The 22,476-nt window shown below is 39.0% G+C and overlaps 1 protein-coding gene across 1 annotated transcript; it reads left to right on the top strand.

Annotated features, from left to right (window-relative positions):
- The first annotated feature begins 9,866 nt into the window (after window positions 1-9,866).
- LOC146308066 (uncharacterized) lies at window positions 9,867-17,555 on the top strand. Its single transcript, XM_084746385.1, has 3 exons — window positions 9,867-9,971; window positions 10,091-10,238; window positions 14,580-17,555. The coding sequence occupies exons 2-3, from the start codon at window positions 10,102-10,104 to the stop codon at window positions 17,296-17,298; spliced, it is 2,856 nt and encodes a 951-aa protein (XP_084602511.1). The 5' UTR covers window positions 9,867-9,971; window positions 10,091-10,101; the 3' UTR covers window positions 17,299-17,555.
- The last annotated feature ends 4,921 nt before the right edge of the window (window positions 17,556-22,476 follow it).

Raw genomic sequence — 22,476 nt, 5'->3', positions numbered from 1 at the left:
AAAATGTGAGTTAGTGAGGTCACTAAATGAATGTATATGTAAATATATGCAGGATGCATTGATTTAGAAACATTTTTCGACTTGTATTCAAATGAATTCAGTACAAAGACAAGGTATTTAATGTTTAAACTTATTAACTTTTTTTTTCTTTCATAAATAGACACTGAATTTGTTGCGTGCAACATGTTTCAAAAAAAAGTTGGGACAGGGCAAAAAAGACTGGGAAACCTGTTCGGAAATTCCACAGGTAAAACAAGTTACCTGGTAACATGTGACAGTATCATGATTGGGCATGAAAGGGGCATCCTCGAAAGGCTAAGTTGTTCACAGGCATGGATGGAACGAGAACAAAACTGTGTGGACAAACAGTCCAACAGTTTAATTTTTAGTTTAGTTTAGTTTTCATCTTGTTATATATTGTTATATTATTTTTGTCTTTTTACATCTTTGAGGGTTTTTTTGTGTCTGTCACTTTCATATGGTTTTGTCTTGTTAGGTCTTAATACATCTTGTCTTTCTATGTTGTTTTCATCTTGCATTAAAACTATAGTAACGAGCCAGTTTTGAAAATGTAAGGAGTAGAAAGCATAGATATTTGTGTTTAAATGTAGGCAGTAAAGGTAAAAGGTTGCCAGAAAAATACTCAAGTAACCTGAAAATCTACTTGTGTACAGTAACAAAGTATTTGTACTTAGCTACTTCATATCTCTGCTGATACTTTACCTGCTGCATCCCTGAATACTGACCTAAGACTGAGACATGGGTGACACCTGGTAGAGAATAGGGCATAATACATCGGCCCAACCACAGTTGTTCTGAGGGAGAATGACGATGTGGAGCTGTGGCCTTGTACCAGAATGCACTGTGCATATTAAAGCTTCTGACACCCACAACCACGTTGCTATGAAACATCGCTCCAGCTTAAAGGTATCATGCCAAGAGGCAGACTATGACTCTTTTTAAGGGTAATTCATCTTTCTCGATGCATTAATGATCTGACAGACATCATATTTTCAGGGAAATAAAACTTGTTTTGTTTTTCTCTGTGATCATGGTCTGTGTCAGCTGGTTGAAAAATGCGGAATGACATTGGAGAGATGAACAAAACATGAATAAAGGTTGTTTGAGACATCTATATGGGTGTGCCTTCACCTAAATAAGTGACCGAAATATCATGCAACACAAGTGCACTGACCTACATTGAGCAGGCGGGCAGCAGATCATATGAGACACATACATTCGTGGTGCAAATGCTGCAGTACACCACATGGATTGACATCAGGACACACTGTACTGCATGTCAGCACCCACTAGCACACCAAACGTGTGCAGCTGAGCTGCTGCCACAGAAATAGAGCCTCTAGAGTCAACTGTCAGCTCACACCTTTTAATGTCTTAGGTTTATCACTGTATCATAATCCTCCTCACCAGGAAAAGAGTGTCAGTTATTATTACACTAATTACATTAAATATTAAGATATTTTCTTTTTTTTGTGACTACATTTTTTATTTATTCAAAATGAGAAAAGACAATGCACCGCGATAACAAGTATAACAAGGCACAATCATTAATAGGAAGAAAAACAACAGTGCAAAATGACAAAGAGACAGCAGGGGCAAAAAATGATGAGACAAAAAATAAAGAAAAAGGAAAGAAGAGAAACCCTCATTCCCTCCCGCCACCCCAGGGCACCTCAGCAAACCAGGTAGTAAACCAGGTTGAATGTCTAGGTCCGTTTGTTTAATTTTTCAGCTGCCAATACCCACAAACCAATCTTGGACTCACTGACGCCCATCACACGAGCAGTGGACAACTCCAAGTAAATTAGATCAAGAAATGTGAGAATCCAGTTGCTCACTGAGAGCTCGTCAGGGTGTGTCCACCTTGTGGCAACCAATTTCTTGACTACAGTGAGGCCAGCAAGCATAGGTCTTTTCTGGAACCCAGAGGTCGGCAACTGAGATACATCATTCAAACATAAAGTAGTTGCTGATACATGCATAGTCAAAGAGAATATATCTGACAGTTGAGAGGAGATCCTGTTCCAAAAAAAGCGACAGGTGGGCATTCCCAGAACATGTGGAGGAATGTACTGGGAACCCCCAGAGAACACAAGGTGCATCGAGAATCAGCCAGGAGACCCATGAAGTGCAATCTTCTCGGAGTACAGTATATTCTACGGGCATTAAGCGTCCTTGAGGAGCTCTGTACCAGTCAGAAAACATACACCTGAACCTTTGAGAGCTGAACTTGCTGCTGCTCCTGAGATTTTACAGCTCTGACAGGACCCTCTGTCTTGTGGAGGCCTCCAGCAGCGGCCACTGTTGACTCATGAAGCAGGGACCACTTCAACCGGGTCCCATATGTTATATATCTTAAATGTATGTGTTTCAGCAGTTGTTGTTTTACTGCAAAAGAAGAAAACATTACAGTGATCACATAACACTTGGAAAAACCGTGACCACTTGACACCTGACTAGGCTGCTCTTACGTAATGTATGTGAGGTAATGTAGGGGTACTTCAGATGACATTGTTGCTAGGTAGGCTTGCTCATTAGCTTTAACTGTAACATAACACCATTACACAGAATACTGCAACTTTATCGGTGAAACACTGTAAAACTTGAGGTTTATTCTGTTTATGTGAAATATTGCATATCACAATTCATCCCTCCTTCCCTTCACTTTCTGTCAGCTCTCTCATAAATGTACCAAATGCCAAAAAATCTATGAGAGTTGTAATTTCCCATCCTCAGTAAAGCTTTAATGTACTATCATCTAATAAAATGTACATACTTGCATTGTTTGCATATGAATAGTTAATTATGAAAACAAGTATAAATGTTACTATTTTACAATACTACTTACATGGACATATTCATCAAATTCAAATAAATACTTACTGGCTCCTATATAGAAAGAATTGTATTTGTCATTCATGAAATACATTTTTGAATGCTTTTACTTTGAAATTTCTATTAGCCATCTTGAAGCAAATTATTTGATATTTAGGGAGTAAATGTGTTATATTTTATTCAATGATTAGTTACATCCTTTTATCTGAAATGTATATGCACATGTACATGAGGGTGTGAATGTCACAGATGAGCCATGTGGACAGACTGTACAGCTCTATTTTTACCACCACCACCACCACCACCACCATGTGCTGCCAGTTTATTACGTGTCTGTGCTATAAATCAGTTAGGATATCCAATGTATATATGAGAATATGGGTCATACATTTGTACATGCTGTTCAGAACCTTTTTTAAGTCTTCCCTCATGCTGTCTCCTGAGGACCAAGTCCCTCATGAGCAGTTGGCCAAAGGGTTTAATTTTGCAGTACTTTTTTGTACAAGAGGAAATATTTGTCCTGCACATATATTAATATTTTGCAGCAGCTTTTATGTGTCTTTTTCTTGTATGTTTGTTTCAAAGTTTATACCATTATATTTAGAATGAGTAAATCTGATTCTGCTAACCTAACTGCAATATTAGATCATTTATCCGCAGTGTTGGGACTAACACGTTACAAAGTAACGTGTGACTGTAACGCCGTTATTTTTTGCAGTAACTAGTAATGTAATGCATTATTTTTTAAATTCAGTAACTCAGTTAACGTTACTACATGATGCGTTACTCTGTTATTTTACGTTATTGTTTGTGTAGTCTCGGCTAGAGACTGAGCTGCAGCCAGAGCCATATAGTCCTGAATCTTCCTGTGTGTGTGTCGTGTGTGTGTGTGTGTGTGTGTGTGTGTGTGTGTGTGTGTGTGTCAGCGGGAAGATGGGAGAAGACACGCTGTATGGGGGTGTCTGTTTACAAGACTGGTATCATTATGGCATTGGCAGCGGAGCCCAAGTCAAGTTTCTTTACATGGAGATATTCTCACTACTTGACCTTTGTCGAGCACAAAGACAAGAACGTTTTAGTTAAATGTAAGTTGTGTCTTGGATCAAAGATCTTATCTACTGCCCAAAATAGCAATTCAAACCTGTTGAAACACCTACAGAAACAACATGCTGCGACGAAGCTAGTAGCTAAGAGTACAGACACAGACTCTGATGCCACTTCACCTCCACCACCTCAGCAACAGCGGCTGGATTTGAACCGAGGGACTGACTGCTCCTGCTATCCAGGAAAAAGTTGATAAAGCCATTGAAAGGTATGTTGTAGAAGACATGCAGCCAATTTCTATTGTGGAGTCGCCCGCTTTCAGGAAGCTAGTTAGCATGATACCGGGCGTCACACAGCAAATGGGATGAAACACTTTTTCTAAGTACCTGGAGAGTGAATACACAAAAATGGAAACCGAGCTAAAGAAAACTTAACTTAAAACGTAATGAGGACCTTTTTTGTCATAGTAACTAAAAAGTTACTTTTCACAGTACTGCGTTACCTTTTGGTGTAAGTAATCAGTAAAGTAACTGAGTTACTTTTGAAATAAAATAACTAGTAACGGTAACTAGTTACTGGTTTTCAGTAACTAGCACAACACTGTTTATCCATCCCTTCATCCATCCATTTTCTTCTGATTATCCAGGGTTGCATCACAGTGGCAACAGGCTAAACACTTTCCAGCTCCTCCTGGGGGATTCCCAGGCTTTCCCAGGCCAGATGAGATATGCAATCGCTACAGTTGCGGGTCTAGCCTGGGTTCTCCTCCCAGTGGGTCATAGCCGGAAAACCTCCAGATTCCCAAAAACAACTCAGCTGGTTCCTTTTAGGACAAAGGTGCAGCGGTTCTACTCTGTGCTCTCCCGAGTTCCTCACCCTGTCTCTAAGGGTGAGCCCAGCTAACCAACAATGGATTTTGGTTGCTTGTATCCACAATCTCATTCTTTTGGTCACTACCCACAGCTCATGACTGTAGGTGAGAGTTGGAACTTAGACTGCCTGGTAAATTGAAAGCTTTGCCTTCTGCCAAGCCTTGCCTTCTTCACCACAATAGTCCGGTACAAACCCTGCAAACTGCTGACACTGCATCATCATGAATTGTTGAATGATTTGCCTGAACATCCTTCTCATAGCCTCCCACACCCAGGTTTTTGCTACACTGACTTCAGGACTACTGGTACCTTCCAGCTGCTTCAGGAGACCCATGGACCAACCAAGCCCAAAAGGCCCCCTTCTTCAGCTTGATGGCTTCCTTCGCCATGGGTGTCCACCAGTGACAGGCACCAATGACCTCCTGACCACAGCTCCTGCCAGCTGCCTCTGCAATAGATACTTTGAACATGGCCCACTCACATATCCCCAGCCTCCTCCAGGATGTACAAGCAGGTGGGAGTTGAAGACCTCCCGGGCATGGGCCTCCACCAAATGTTCCCATTTCACCCTCAATACACGTTTGGGTTTACCTGGTCTAACTGGCAGCCTTCCCCACCATCTGATCCAACTCACCACCAGGTGCTGATCAGTTGACAACTCTGCTCTTTTCTTCACTCGATTGTCTAAGACATACGGCTGCAGATCTGAATATACAACCACAAAATCAACCTTGAGCTTAAGGTGCTCTGGTACCAGGTATACTTATGAACCACTTTAACTTCAAACATGGTGTTTGTTATGGCCAATCCACGGCCAGCACGGAGTGTTGAAATCTCCCTGCAGAACTATTAAGTCCCCAGATGACACAGATGAAGCAACCCAGAGACTCCAAGGAGGCTGTTAGTCACTTAATCACAACCTTCACCCCAGCCACATGCAGTAGCATGGAGGCAACCTTCTTATTGTTTGGGAAGAACTCCATCACATGGGCGTTCACCCAGGGGCTTGTGAGTATCCCAACATCGGCTTCGCACCTCTCACCCAGGGCGACTCTGGAGAAGGACAGAGTCCAGCCTGCGCTCCAGGAGTTGCGCTTCAGAGCCAGTGCTGTATGTAAAGATGAGCCTAGAGTGCATCTAGTTGGTATTGCATCACTTCCCGCATCAGCTTCAGCTCCTATTCTACCAGAGAGGTCACATTCTGCATCTAAAGTGCTGGTCTGTGCTGCCAGGTGTTGGCATGCCTAGCTTTTGTACAGCACTGTACCACCATGCCTGTCCCTGTGGGTGGTGGTGGTGGGTCCACAGGGCGGCAGCTCCACATTGTCTTCTTGGTCAATGCCCTGCCAATTCCCATGGAGCAAAACCCAGCCATTAGATGCCCGCTGGAAGGGGCCGCATTTTCCCACTTCTGGGTGAGCATCCAGGTAGAATCAAGGGATTTTTGAATCACTCTTAGTCTAGCCTCTCCTCTGAGACCAATTTGCCTTGGGAGTCCTTACCAGAGGCCAGTGCCCCCAACAAAACAGCTCCTGGGATGACAGGGACACACGATATTAAGATGGTGATTTGTTAAGAATTTAGGTCGTTTTGTCAAAAACAATGAAATAGTATACATACAACCACTGCATTGTATGATATTTAGACAGTAAATGTGTTTTTCAATGATTAGTTATATCCCCTCATCTGAAATGTCCAGTATGTGTAGCATGATGGTGTGTATATCACAGTGTGGACACACTGTACAGCTCTATATTTACCATCAGCACCACCATGTGCTGCCATTTTATCATGTCTAAACTCAGGATATCCAATGTATGTATGAGAATATGGGTCATATATTTGTACATGCTGTTCAGTCTCTTTTTAAAGTTTATGTTGCCTGTTGTTTCATCCCCTCCCCTGAGGACAGGAAGTCACTCATAGACAGTTGGCTAATAAGGCAGCAAAACATTCTGACATCAGTCACATTCAGATTTAAAATTGTACATTAAAATTTTGTTTGAGTGGAATTTGTAAAAATCTTTAGTGCAAAAGAAGAAATATTCCACATTGCGCATAAACACTGACTTTCCAACTTCTCCTCCAGAGAGTCATTTAAAAGACTGCTATTACTTTCCTCAGGGTCCTGCTTCGTTTCTAAAGTATTCCAGAATTGAATTGAGGGGGTTTAAAGAGCCAATATATATAGTATATTACCTTGTGGCAACACCATATCATTGAGGCTTAGGCTTGATCTGTAATGCTGACCTGTTAGTGGTGCTAGGAGAAAAGTCATAACCAAAGTCATTATGATTCATCCTTTAGAGACAATGGGCCTCATGCAAGAACATTTTCGTATTCTTGTCTTAAACTTCTCTTACTTTTTGTCGTACAAAGGGCTTGTACAAACGTGCCATGTCAGATTCAATAAACACTCATAACTTCAGAAAACTGTGTAAATGATCCACTTATGCATATTTGACTGCACGTGCATGAGACTTGTAAATTAGCATAATTAACACTCCAATAATACCACATGATGCTGCGCTTCCTGCTCCATATGTCAGGAAGTGTTCATTCATGAAAATGGTATCACAAAGTGAAAAAAGAAGAACATTACGAGTCTGGAGTTCAGAGATCCATGAAGGAATATCTGTCATTTGAACAGCATCAGCAGTGGAATTAAAAGATCTGCTAAAGTAAAGAAATGGGAAAAAGCAAGTGCTATTAATGCTGTATTACTGCAGGGTCGGACGGTCACTGAAATAAAGAAGAAGAAGAAGAAGAAAAAAAGGACTCACCACAGCCACACTAAGGGGCGATTGATGACTGCAGCGACAGGAGAGGGTTAAGGGGACTTTTTCATCACAGAGACAGAGGACAGAATAAGTGAGGATGTTCTCCTGGACAGAGACTTCAGAAACCTGCATGTGAAGATATACGACCAATACACCTGACAACAGGTAATAATAGATCATTGAATGTAATGTAATGTAAATTTACAATTATTTTATAATTTAAAATGTTGTCAAACAGGATAATTATGAAGTGTAAATTCAAAATGTCTTTAAACTAATGAAATATACAGTCATTAGTGAAAAACCTTTTGATACCAGCAGCCTGACTGTACATGACTCTACGACAGGTCTGGAACACTCTGTTCATATCTGAAAGAAAATTCAAAATACAAGAAAACTGGTGAATGCCACAAGTTCTCTTAAATAATTGGTATGCACCACTTAAGAACAAATCTGTTTGTGTGAGTGGTTCTTGCATGAGGCCCAGTGAACGACAATTTAATATTGTCCAACATGTCGGCTGTCACTTTGGATGAAATTGTTGGACCAACTGACCATCAGGCCAAGAGCCTAAAAGCCATGGCATTTGCCTGGTCTTTGACTGCACCTGTAAACAGCTTTTTTCTATTTTAGGTGATCTATTTTATTTCAGGATGGTGAATTCCCAAAATGCCATTCTCATGACAGCTCAGCATACTGAACGTGAGGAACAGAAGGTCACACCTCAGACCAGACAGGTCACAGCACCCTGACACGAGGTGGAACAAATATTTTTTTGTGAGAGACGCATGGGACATGCCAATTCATTTCACTGCCAAAACCCGTTCACATTCGCTTCAATGCCTAATGGGCCGCGTTTCAAATTTTGTTCATGGTAATAAAACGCGACTTGGGGTTGAATCAAATGGATGATTGCAGAAAAATGTTTCTGGCAGAAGTGAAAATAGGCTCTCTGTCCATGTGTCAGGAGGGCTGACATTCCCTCCATGCTGTTCTGCATGAACTATATATTTACAGCAGCAGGTTTGAGCCGGACACATGCTCCATAAAACTTAAGCCTCAAATACAATCCAGTTCAGGCTGAGAGACCTGCAGCAGGAGGATAAACCACCTCTGACTTTGATGGCTGAGTTCAAGTTATAAGTTATATCACTTATTCTTGAAAACTGGTACAAAACTGCATTTTGAGGGGGTCTGATTTTTACTCTTCAATTATGCTGGAAAATATATTTTAAAAAAAAAATGTGCCAACCTCCCAGTGATGACAGTTTTTATGAAATGTAGATGTCAACTCTGTCTTTAATTTCATAGCATAGCCATAGCAAGAAGCCATTTTATTTTTTAAAGTGTCTCAGAGTTCTCTTAATGTTAATCAAAATAGATATTTTTAAACCATAATTCTTATTTATCTTTCATTTAGAAGGACTACAGAGTTGACATGTCATGGTTATAAAAAGTTTACCAGTTCTTGAGCAGTTTTCCCACCTAATATAAACCAGGAAGTGAGACAGGGGTCCTTAGGGTATGGTTAACCCTTTTTATGTCTAAATAAATCATGTTTTTCATAATAAAAAAGAAAAAAATACTTTAAACAAACAAAGATAATCATACTAGGACAGTTTTGTGCCTATGTTATCAGTAGATATTGTTATTTTAAGATTTTGAAGGCTTTTAACACTTTTTTTTAAAAAAGTTTGAAATTGTAAATTCTTGTCTGTTTTGAATTGTTTGAAGTTGTGTAAGTTTTAAATGTTATGTTATGTTATGTTATGTTATGTTATGTTAAGTTATGTTATGCTTAAAGGATAAATGTTGACTAAAAATTTGGAATTAGAGTATTAATGTGGTATGATCATTCTTCAGGTTTTTCTAGGACATCAGTGATTTACATTTATTTTTATATTTATTGTCTCATTTATGTATATATTTATTTATTTTATTAAGAGCCTGTGTGTTCAGTGGGTCTTCAATGTAAAAACAATCCTTATTCACAAAGGCATCAATGTGAATAAGAACAAATCAGACAGAAAATTGTATATATATTTTTTCTTAGTCATTATTTGACCTAAATTCTACAGATTAAAAAATAAAAATAAAACCTCCCTAACAAAAGATTGAGGTCACATGTTAAGATTTACAGGACAGTCTGTGGGCTACATGTAGGTAATTTTAGGTTATAGGTACCAAACCTGCTTTACAGATTAAAGTGACCACTGACAGGGATGTTAGAGGCGTGTTAGGAGAGAAGGCAGTGCATCTTCCTGTGTGTGTGTGTGCGTGTGTGTGTGTGTGTTGGAGGGTGTCATATTTTTAGTGAGGACAGCCCCTCCCAACATCTCCCAGCAGGTTAATGACTCTTGGTGACAGTATATAGGAGCAGAGCAGCCTGCAGCGTCTCAGTACAGATGATCACTACAAGGTACATCATCTCCACCTTACTTCAAAATACAACAGACATGATCAGCATCCGAAAAGAGACTGAATGAACACATAATAATAATTCTGTGGCGGTTTCTTCATCTTTTTATCTGTGCGCAGGAAATTTGAAGATGTCTAATGAGAAGAACCCCGAGGTGGTCGGCTGCGACGCCTCCATCATGAGGAACGTCTGGGAGATCAGAGAGAAGGAGTACGGACAGAAGATGCAGCAGGAGCAGGAACGAAGAGACAAGAGTGCTCTGACCTCGTAAGGACCAAAACTCTTTATCTGTCTGTGTCTGCCTGTCCTTAAAATGTTTTTAAAGCTACCTCAAGTTTTTACCTGTTTATGAAACAGTCTAAGTTTACTACTGATGCCTCGATATGATCTACACAAGTTAATCCTTGAGAAGATCCAAAATTTCTTTATAATTAATGTCTGCCATTAGGACAGACTGTCCATGAAATCAGAAATCAGACAAAACGAGTCTATGTTTGCATCTTTTATGTAATTTGTGAAATTAAAGTAAAGTTAGTTAAAATGAAGCAGGATATTTATTAATCAAAATATGAAAGTGCTTTTAAACATAAAAATACGGTCTTTGTCTCAATTTCCACATAAACCAAACTTCCACTAAACAAGTCAACTCTCTGATAGACTGTTTTATTTCTGCTTTGGTGAACTTAACTAACACACTGTCCAGATTAATGCATTTACAATTTAAGACTGAACCAGCATTCTCCTTTAATTACAACTGCATTTTGTTCACCTGTAATATACAGTTGAAGGACATAATATGTGGTACTGCTGAACTGTATTGTGTTATACTAACAGAAGTTTATATTATTTTTGTCCAACCCATATTAGTGAGGATAGAATAATAGAATGGATAGAATAGAATAATAAATATTAATAGAGTTAACAACCAAAGCATCTCTCTGTATAATGCAAGAAAGTTGTAGCCAACCACAACCATTTATAGACGTTAGATTGGTTCTGTATGATGATTTATAGAGATATAAGAGGTTGGTTGGTAGCTGCCTTTCTGTGCCCTGCTTGGAAACAGACTGAGCACAGTTACATTGCATGTTTCTTTGCTCTCTTTGGTTCTAGGTCAAGTTTCATTGTTCTAATTGGTTGTAGATGTATCCAACTGCATTAACATGCATTTTGGCCTGTGCATGTTGATAATGCCTCTTTGAATTTGAAAGTTAACAGAGATTCCAGAGTAATTCACACTTGCACTGGTGATGCCAGGCGAAGGCTGAAGATATAAGCATTGCCAAGCCATGACACTTAAGCGTTCACTCACATATACTACATTGGTTTGGAGCGACGGTTTTGTACGTCATCAAAAATGAACTCTATGCAAATGTGTATATAGTATATCTCCAGCTTAATACTGTTAAACAGCAGCCACCCAAAATATCCTCAGGTGTCCGACACTGTTTTAAAGCAGCTTCAACAAAAAAGCCTTTACGAGGGTAGGATTTAGTACAAGACAGCTGTACTACGCTGCATTATAGGAAGCAATAGGTAGACAATCAAAACAGGTATCCAAGTCCAAAGAGGTAAAAGCAAGCAAGCAAAACTCTAAAAAGGCAGGCAAGGATCAGAAGCAAGTGCCTACAGGCTGAATTACCAGTAGATGAAGAAGAAGAAGAAGATGACTTCAATGGTACAGCGGGGACACGTATACGTATAGACAGGGAGGGAGTGACAGGTTCTGTAATTACAGAAGAGGTTCATTACTTACACTGACAAGCTGTTTCCTCTGCCCAAAATTTGATATATAAATAGAAGTTTCTCCGAGATCACTTTATTCTGCTGACAAACACAATTCAGAGAGGTGAGAATGGACAATGTAACTCTTTGGTGTAAATTTACAGTGAAAGCTGAAGAGTATCTGCTGTATTAGTGTCATATAGTGTCATACTGTAAACTGCAATACAACATAATACAGCACTTTAAGCACTTTAACTTAACGGTAAACAGATGAGCATCTTGGGAAGGTGAAATTAAAGCATGGGAAACTGTAAAAATGAACCACTCAACTTTGAGCCCAGTCTCTGCCAACACAAGCATACTACAACCATACTTGCCAAAATAGGGAGGATTTCTATACCAAATAACCCGAGTTTCAAAGACTTTTAAAGAATGAAACTAACAAAATAATATGTAAACTTTAACAGCATTTTTGTGCTGAATAATTTTAATTTTACCATAAATTCTCATAGAAAAGATTTTGTCCCTCTAACCTGAACTTGTGTACATTTCTGGCATAAATGTTTTCTTTCATTTATTCAATTTTTTGCCCCACCCCTAAAAGAAAATCAGATTTTATAAAAAAAATGCTTCTTTCTTTCCTTCAAAACTTTCCTTAAGAAACGGTAATTCTTCCTAATTACTCAAACTGATTAATCCATTATTTATTTATTTATTTATTTTATTTAAAAATGGACTAATAATCAATTAATTGTTGCAGATCTAGATGAAGGATGGAGCAAGGGTTTATTGAGGTCTAGTTTTGCGTGTGTTGCATTGGTGACATTTTTTAAATATTTGTAAAGAAGCTGTATAATAAATATTGTCCCTTTATCATATTTTCATTGATCTTATTGCCATTATCATTATTATTATTAACAGCATTCTAATAAAATTTACAAAAAAGTAAATACAGGCTAATGTTGTACTTTCAAATATATAATATAAACATCCAGTTATTTACTGACAAAACTGTGACCAGAATTATGTTGTGAATTTACAAGAATACAGTAATAAACTGCACATTTATTTGACTTCATATACTGAATTCTAAAATACAGTAAGAAACTGTAAAAAATACAGTACTTAGCAGATGAAGCTGCTGCCAGTTAATGACTGTAAATTTACATTGAAAGTTTTTACAGTGAAGGTGTTCCAAAAGGGAAATCTGATCCATCAGCAGTTAACCTCAACACCAGAGCTCAGACAGCAGCTACATGTTCTAGAAGGGATTATATGTCACAACCCCTCAGGCAGCTTCGGCAGCTGGACAGATTTACTGGGAGGAGTAATGAGTAGCTAAACAAAGTAACACAAATATTTTTTTTTTTACAGTGGACACTGAACACTGAGGGAGGGGAAGCTCAGGGCAGAGTTACTGTACATCACACAGAAAATGCAAAGTTTGGTCATGCAGTTCTGTGGATACATGTGCAATCTGTACAAGACTTTTTAAACCCACTTAAGAAGAACAACCACTCAATATTTTATCAATAGTGCCAACATTTTTTCATGTTTTAACATGTTTCTTTACTACTTTAGATAACTGTTGACTTCCTAACCTCCCAGACAGGCATTGGTTTGATTCAACCAGATACACAACCCTCAGTCCCTCCTGGACGTTGTGATCACAGCAATTAGTGCAAATTCAACCAGTCCCCGTGAATTCTTGTGCAACTTTGCAAACCGCAACTTTTCCGTGAATTGGACCAGTCATCATAGCTTTGTGTCAGTTGTACATCTCAATGAACCGATGTGGCCACGGTATTAAGAAAAGCAAGATGCAATGATTGACTCATTTCTTTTTTTGTAATTCAAGTTTTTATTACACGATATAGCAGACTACAGCTAATTAACATGAAACAAGTGGCACAACAAAACCAACAAAGTCTTGCACTCGGCAGTATAAATAATACAAATAATGATAATGCAAAACTAGTAATCATATTAATAGAGAAAGGAAAAGAAAAGAAAAAAAGAGGGTACTAAGCACATTTGAATAAGAAGGCAGAAACATTTTCCATCCTTTATGTTTCTTATGTACATTAAAAAATTAAACCACATGTCATAAAACCTCCCTGATCCTTGCTATTAGCAACTCAAAAGAGGCGATATCCATCATCAACTTTAACCATTCATCAAAAACAGTCTTTGCCTGACTCCTCCAATGGCGAAGAGCAATCCTTGAAGCACCAACATATGCTGCTAATGCAAGTCCAAATTTTTGTTTGTGTATACCAGGTGGTAGAAGAGACCTGTCCCCTAATAAGCACAGCCTGGTGTCAGCATGGTCTATTGACCCAGTAGCAGAACACTCCCAGTTTCTCATACATAAATATAAACTGTGTGGTTTAATTGAAGTGCTGTCAGTCAGTACTTTTACTTGGGTAACAGTGCATCACTCAGTAACACTATCTCACCCTACACATAGTGTTGTCACAGGCCTAAATATAAGCAGTGCAGTCATACAGTATATACTGGTATCCTCTGGACTTCCTTGTTGATAGCAATACATCACATGTACTCTAGCCCATGGAAAAACCCCACCTTTATTGTAATGTATACCTGTATTACCTCCTGAAAGCCAAGACTGACAACAAATCATTCTTCTTTGTTAGCAACAAAAGATGTCCTTCATTTGGACCTGCATTGCCAACATATCATTATGTAATACTGACATAATACATATATGAATCGATAATTACAGAAAAATGCTGTTACTAGTGCAAGAATGAGGAAGCAAGTGTCCATTACATTCTGTCTTTGAGAAATGTTATCCTTGTATTTTCTGCAGCCATTTTTACCTTTTTTTCTAACTTGCTTTACTTGTATTTTTCCCCACAGTATTAACAAGGACTGGGAAAATCGCTTGGCTGTCAGAATGGGAAAAGGTACGAGGGTGGAAAGGAAGCCCAAGCGTCGTGAGCTTGAGGCAGACGAAAATGTCTGGAAGAGCAAGCAACCCCAAGCTCCTCCCACTCTTCCTCGTGGCATAGGTTCGGGTCCACTTGGCATGCCAGGAGGCCAGAGGAAAGGCACGTCCACTTTAGCCTCCGGCGTGGCCAAAAGGGGACAAGACAAGAATTTAATCAAGCTGCAGTTACTCATGTCCATCACCCAGAATCAACCTTCTGCTATGGTGTGGGGAAAGTCATGGAAGAACAACAAATCTTTGCCACAAGCAGAAGAAGGCGCTGAAGCTACACCAGGCTGGGGCAAGTGCTGGATGTTTGCTACTCATCAGCCTTACTCTGAACCAGGCAAACCTTGGCTAAACGGGCCCAACTTGATGGATCCTCACAACCTTCATCTCTGGAAGAAACCTCACTATAGGATGGTGGAGTCAGAAGAACTAGACTTTAGTCTCCCCACTGAGGAGTGGCAGATGTCCTGGAGAAAATCTGACAAAAAGAATAAGAGGGGGGATACAGTAGATGGAGAGAATGTCCACAAATCTAGATTGTTCACGCTGTTGATGGAAACTCAGCATCACTATGAGGCCTTGAGCTCATCAGAATGGAGCGACTCATGGAGATCCACTAAGCCAGCAAGTCAGGAGGTTGGTTTTACTGAAAATAATGGTCAAATGAATGAGTCTATGGCTAACAAGCAAGATAATCATAGAAAGATGAGCTCCAATTGGGAAGAATGTTGGAGGCTTGCCAACCACCATGGATGCAACAACTCCAAGTTGCTCAAAGTCAAAAAATCTCACAGTTCGACTGAGTGGGCTGAGTCATGGAGAGCAGCCATGGTGGTCTCCAACAACCACAAGAATGCTGATCCCTCTCAGAGGCAAGGTCATGGTGAAACCTATAGTCATCACAGCCATCAAAAAGAGTCACGTCTCCATGAAGACATGTTTGTGTATCATGAGCAGAAGTACAGAGATCTATACATGCAACTCTGTGATGAATTTAAGGCTCTCTCTGAGTGGAGCAAGGCGTGGCAGGTGACAAAAAACAACTCTAAACCATGTGAAGAAATAGAGAAAGTCCTGAAGCTCTCGCCACCAAAGATGGAGGCCCAGAAGGTGGAGAAAGGGCATTATTCAACTTCAGATAAAGTTGACCCATCCTATGAGCAATTGAAACACAGTGTGTTATATCACCCAAGAAGAGAATTCACCCAATTCAACCTGCTTCGCCTGAGACACCTGGAAATTGTCTTACCTGCCCCAGAGTGGAGGGATTCCTGGAAGGCACTGAAGCACAGAATGAGGATGGAGAGAAGAAGAATGAGGCCTGACCCTTCAAGGCCTTTCAGATCATCTGAGAAGACAGGAGACATGAAGCCTAATGCCTCAGACCTGAAAGACTCATGGAAATTCAACTGTCAGCCTCTGCATCAGGAGCCTGAATTGTGGCAGCAGGGTTGGCCCACCATCCCCCAAATCCAAGTGGACCGCGCAAGGGACCAGAACCACTTTGCGCCTGTTGAACTCCCTAAGAATGGGCCAACTGGGGAGCGAAGCTGGGGAGAATCATGGAGGTTTGCAAGGCCCCAGCAGCGATCACAAGGGCAAGGTAGGGCACAAACCAGCCAAGGAAGGTCAAGTATGGCTTCCCAATATCCTGACAATTCACACACACACAGGTCAGTTGGACACTCAGTCCATGCTAGGTCCGTTTTTGACTGGCAGGATGCCTGGATGTTCTCAGAAACTCAGTTCCACCATGATAAGCCATCTCTAACCCAGTGGAGAGAAGCCTGGAAGTCATCTGGCTTTAACACAGAGCTCTGGGCTGAGCGGGTGCCAAGAGAGAACGAGGTCTATATGTTAATGGAGATCCACCACCAGAGAGGGAAGATGTCCCTACAGAAAGCCCAAGCTAAAATGAGCCGATCTTTTGATAAGCAGATGTTCAGGGAACGATATCCTGAGAAACAGTGGAATGTTTCATGGAAAAATGGATCACTTCTGAACCCAGGGATGTCTGGGAAAAGCATGAGCAGCAGTATTCAGCAGCATCATACCCCTACCAATGGGCATGGATCTAAGTGGGGAATGTCGTTCCGGATTGCCAACCCCATGCCCCAGGTGGAGCGTCCCTGGGTTGAGTCCTTTCCTAACCCATGTCACTATGCAGTCATGTGGTCAAGAGGAAAGAACAAACAAAACACCACCATCGCCACCTTCTGCAGTAGCCCTGCAGTCTTCAAGCTTTGGATAAACTCCATGCGGTTCCTGCAGAGGGCCAGTGCACAGATCAAAGACAAAACTATGTCAAAGGAATCTGTTGACCCAAGAGTTATTATTACAAGACATAGAAAAATGAAGGAGCATTTGTATGCCAGCATTGACAAAGACATTGACAAAAGGAAGTGGGCAGGAGTCCACCTGTTGGGTAAAACACAACCACGTCCCACGAGAGGCCCTACTTCAGGAAAGAAGCCTAAGATGGATGAGGAAGACACCTTCTTTGAAGAGTGGGCAGAATCTTGGAGGTTCTTTGTCCAGCCTAGCAGTTTGAAGCAAACCAAGTCACTCTCAGGTTGGAATAAGTCATGGAAGTTCCTCATTCCACCATATCCAACAATGAATGGCCCTAAGGCCAAGTAGAAGTCATGGCTCAGTCAACTTTTGGTTCAGTCAAATCAGATGGAACGTTTTCTTCAGATATCTTACATCAGATAACCTGAAGCATTAAACAGGGCACATACAAACCATGTCAGTAAATAAAAACACTAAATTCTGTACTACCTGCAGCTTTTCTTTCTTTCCGACTAATTGAAAATATATTGTTCTCAGTTGAAATGTGTGTTTATAAAAGTTGATGTAATGCCACTTACTTTATTATGATTAAAGGATTTAAAGCATTGGCATTTGCTGCGTGAATTTTTACACTGTAACACAAAATACACACATTATATATAAGGAGTTATGTACAACCAAATGATTAACATAATGGTACTTCCACAAAATGTATACCTTAATAGTTTGTCTAAAATGATCCACAGTGTATTAATAGGCTACTAAGAGGTTAAATCTGAAAATGTGGTTTGAAGTATTTCTTTATAACATTGAATATTATGAGTAAATAAGCAATAAAGTTAATGTTTGGAGAAAGTATCTTATTATTAAGAGTTTAAAACTGATAGCCCAGCTAATCCACTTCTTCAGGACTGGGTGGGTATGATTTGATTAGATTTCACTGCTGACTAAAGCAAACGATCCAACTGTCAGGATCTCTGATTGGTGGTTAAATTTAACACTATATTACTACTTGACTTCAACTTGTTTATTTGTCATTTCCATAGACAGTGTACACAGGAATGAAATTTTGTTTCTCATTAGCCAAGGTGCTAACAGGGACATAAAAATGTATAAGTATGAATATATAAAATATAGAAAAGCAAATATGCAAAAATAGATTTAAAAGACAGTGAGCCTTTGCCATTCAACACTATAAGCAGTGTAACATTAATTTGAATAATGTAAAGAATAGATAAATAAGGAATGTATTTGGCTATTATTGTAAACACAGAAAGGAATATTAATATTAATATCTGGTAGCCTGTTAAGGAGCAACTACTGAATGGTTCAAAACTGGATGTGTGTGGATAGCAGTTGAGCATGAAATGACTGTACATGCCAACAACAAACAGTTGTTAGCATTGGAATGTAAATAAGTGCATTTACTCAAATCCTGTACTTAAGTACAACTTTGAAGTACTTCACTGTTATTAGAGAGGGAAATACTGTACTTTTTACTTGACTATATTTATTTGACAACATTAGTTACTGAATACTTGCCAGATTCAGATTATCAGTAAAAAAAAACCAAAAAAACAAAACAAACCAACTAAAAACCCGTATTACCATATGGGTTTTTGCTTCCTTATTTCACAGACTTGTTTTTTTTTTTAATCAGTTATTTTTTTTAAATCTGTTATTATATTTGTAGATGTTAATGTAATATGGTATGAAATTTTTTTTTATCAACACACAGGTAGGACTAATTCAGCTGTTTTGTCTGCTTCCTGTCTTGCAGAACCATGAAGACTATGTTACTTTTACTGACCACCAGGGGCATGTCTTGCATTTGGTCTCCTTATTTACATTAAATTGTAATGTGTACTTCAAAACTGTTGTGTACTTTCCAAATTAATTAGGAATTATGATATTAAAATACTTATCATTAAACATTTATTACAGGTCTTTTAGTCATTAAGCATTAGAATATTCAATAACAATTAATCAGAGAGTTAATTAATTGTTTGAATACTTGTGTATACCCTCCTCTCGTGTTAGGGTTGGCACCGACCTGTTTTTGATTTTAAAAGCATAAAAGTACTACATAAATTTGTTTATTGCATCAAGACGTTTTGACTTTGTCAGGAACTTCTATTTAAACAAAATAAAATAAAAAAAAAATAATTTTACTAAATTATAAAATGCTCTGGTTAAAATTATGACCTTTGTGTTGTTAGAGTCAGTTTCGACCCAGTTATAATACAAGATTATAAAACAATAATAAGTGCCAAAACTGAAATCATAAACACACTATCAACCAACAGCCCACAGCCAGCTGTTCCTCTAACCACTTGAGCTTCAGTTAGGGGCTTCTCTCTTTGCCTTTTTGACCGAACAAAGACGGACATGTCCAGGTACATAAGGCCAATTCAGTTTAGAGTTGGTGACTTGCAAAGTATAAATCTCCAGTTTACAGCATGCAACAATGAGAAGATTTACTGTAAGGACAAAAAGACAAACACATTGTGCTTCACCTGCAAAAAATAGCTCTGCAAAGAAAACATTAAAAGTGTCACTTTTTGCCACACATGCATCTAAACACACACACATACACATGCATGTTCTTGCACAGAGACTTTTTATGGACCTAGTACAAATATATTGTGCTTCTTCTGCAAAAAATAGCTCTGCAAAGAACACACTAGTGTGACTTTTTGCCACACATGCATCTAAAAATACACAAGTACACATGCATGTTCTTGCACATAGAGTTTGTATGGAACTGGTACTTGATTTCAGTTGGTTTGATTTGCTTGATTGGTTGTTGTTTGTTTGACCTTGTAAATCTACATTTTGTTTTATTACTAGTTCTGCGGGGCGGCATGGTGGTGCAGTGTTTAGCACTGCCACCTAACAGCAAGAAGGTCCTGAGTTTGAATCCCTCAGCTGGCTGGGTCAGGGCCTTTCTATGCAGAGTTTGCATGTTCTCCTCGTGTCTGCGTGGGTTCTCTAATGGTTCTCCAGCTTCCTCCCACAGTCCAACGACATGCATGCTAGGTTAACTGGTGACTCTAAATTGCCCGTAGGTGTGAATGTGAGTGTGAGTGGTTGTCTGTCTATGTGTCAGCCCTGTGATGAACTGGCTACTTGTCCAGGGTGAACCCCGCCTCTCACCCAATGTCAGCTGGGATAGACTCCAGCCCCCCGTGACTCTTCGGGAATAAGCGGTTACAGAAAACGGATGGATGGACACTAGTTCTGCTTTTCATTTTGTATTTGTATTAAGTTCTATTTTTGAAAAGAAAAAGACTTGTTCTTTTCTTTTTACTTGAAGTAAAAATATATGGGTCAAAACTGACCCGTAACATCATAGACGTTACTATAGTCAATAATATTAAAATTAAAAAATTTTTTTTTTGAACATTTAAGAGATGTGTTCTAATGCCCCTCAGTAACAGTCAGGTAACATAACAACCTTTTATTTATTTATATAATTCTCTTGAGGTTCATTTGACAGTTTTTTTATATTGAAAACAAGGGGTATGCTGTCAAAAGAAAGGCCCAGGGGGCCACAACATAAATATTAAGACCAATCTTTTCATGGATAAGGAAGCCTAACAAGGTAACCAAGAGATAAGAAACAAATTGAATGAAAAATAATTGTTTTTAGGGTATTTTATGGCTGATTCAAGACACGGGTCAAAACCGACCCCAACACAAGAGGAAGGATACTCTGTTGAACATTAGTATAACATATGTTGAGTGTCAAGTTCAGAAAAAATATTGTTATGTATATACTTTCATGAATTGTCACCTATATTCTATGAAACAAGTGAATTGTTGAATCTCATCTAATACGTTTCTGAAATGTTACAAATACTTCATAAACTACAGGTAGGTGGACTATCCAAATGAAGTGTTACCCACTTCATGCAGTGTAGTGCTACACTGTTCACCTCTATCTACTGCTGCCTGTCTTCATTCTCTCTCACTTACGTAAATAATATAATAATTATTTCTGATTGACTGCTTCTAACCAACATTGCTTTCTCTCTTCACTCATTCTCTAGCTTGCTTGACCACTGCTGCTTGTTAGGCAGAGGACAGGACCAAGCTTTCCTAATGAATAAACAAAATGAACTCACAGAATATCATGAAAGAAAAATATTCTTCTATTCTAACTATTGTCTTTATTTTAAAAAAAACAAAAACAAGTACAACTGCACACCTTCTAAATTCAAGTTACACACACACAAATCCTTATGGAAAAAAATGTCAAATGTAAAAAAAAAACAAAAACAAACAACAACAACAAATAATAATACATTTTTTTAAGTATTGCCATTGCAACATAAAATCATGACTCCTCCAGACTTAAGCTTTCAAAATTGTGCTTCTTGCTGATATCCACCTGATTCATGCATTTTGACCTGTTTTCCCTTAAAATAAAATATTTTTTTTTTATCATTATTGAGGTTTGCAGGCATAAAACAGCAAAAAAAGTTTGGATTCCTATGAATATCTAAGGGTGGTGTCTGAGTATGTAATGAAAAATTAATGTGTGTGTGTCTGCAGCTAAGAAATACAATTTATGGGCTAGTAGCGCCTGCAAGATTACATTACTATTCTACCCCCTCTCTCTCTCTCTCTCTCTCTCTCTCTCACACACACACACACACACACACACACACACACACACTCACTCACTCAGGCCTTCAAACTCAATAGTATATAATATATTTATATTGCAGTCATGATGGCAGAGGTGAGGCATCCTGCAAAGCCCCACCGAGGACCAGCACCAGGCCCCACCACGCCAAGGAGGAGGCTGTGCCATTTTTGCTGGGAGAAAAAGAAGAAGGTTAGCACCACCTGCTCCCAATGAGGCAGACCTGTCTGCAAGGACTGTTATAAAATACTATTCAGTGGGGTTGGGTGGTTGGACAAATTTATGTTGTCCATCGACGATGGGCTGAATCCATTGCTTGTTAGGTCTTTTTTGGCCAATTTGTGAGATGATATTTGTCATTTTATTTTGCTAACATTTTCATATAGTTCATATGTGAGCAACTTTCTTTCCCATAGAATAGAAAGTAGTTCTGGCAGATTCTACTGCAGAAAAAAAGCAGTTCTGGTCGATTCTACTACTGAAAGAAAGTAGTTCCTACGTGAAACTACTCACAATAAGGTCTGTGGATTGTCTTTCTAACTTGACCTCATTGCATAATCTATAGTGACCTCTAGGCAGTGGTGGCATAGTATTTACTTGAGTACTGTATTTTACTTGAGTATTTGTTTTTTGGAAACTTCCGACTTTCACTCCACTACATTCCAAACACAAATATTGTACTTTTAACTCCACTACATTTCTATGAAGGTTGTCATTACTCATTACTTTTAGGCTAAGCGGAGTTTTGAAGTCAGCTGCTGCTGTTTTTTTCTTTTCTAAAATGTAATTTTATTTATGTATGTATGTGTATCCAGGTGTGCAGTGGTTCTACAAGCAGGTCAGTGAATCATCAGGTGATTTCAGAGTTACAAGGT

This window comes from Lutjanus erythropterus, chromosome 20, assembly GCF_056507025.1.
Source record: "Lutjanus erythropterus isolate fLutEry1 chromosome 20, fLutEry1.hap2, whole genome shotgun sequence".
NCBI classification, from domain to species: Eukaryota; Metazoa; Chordata; class Actinopteri; order Lutjaniformes; family Lutjanidae; genus Lutjanus; species Lutjanus erythropterus.
This window is presented reverse-complemented; position numbering and strand designations above follow the sequence as displayed.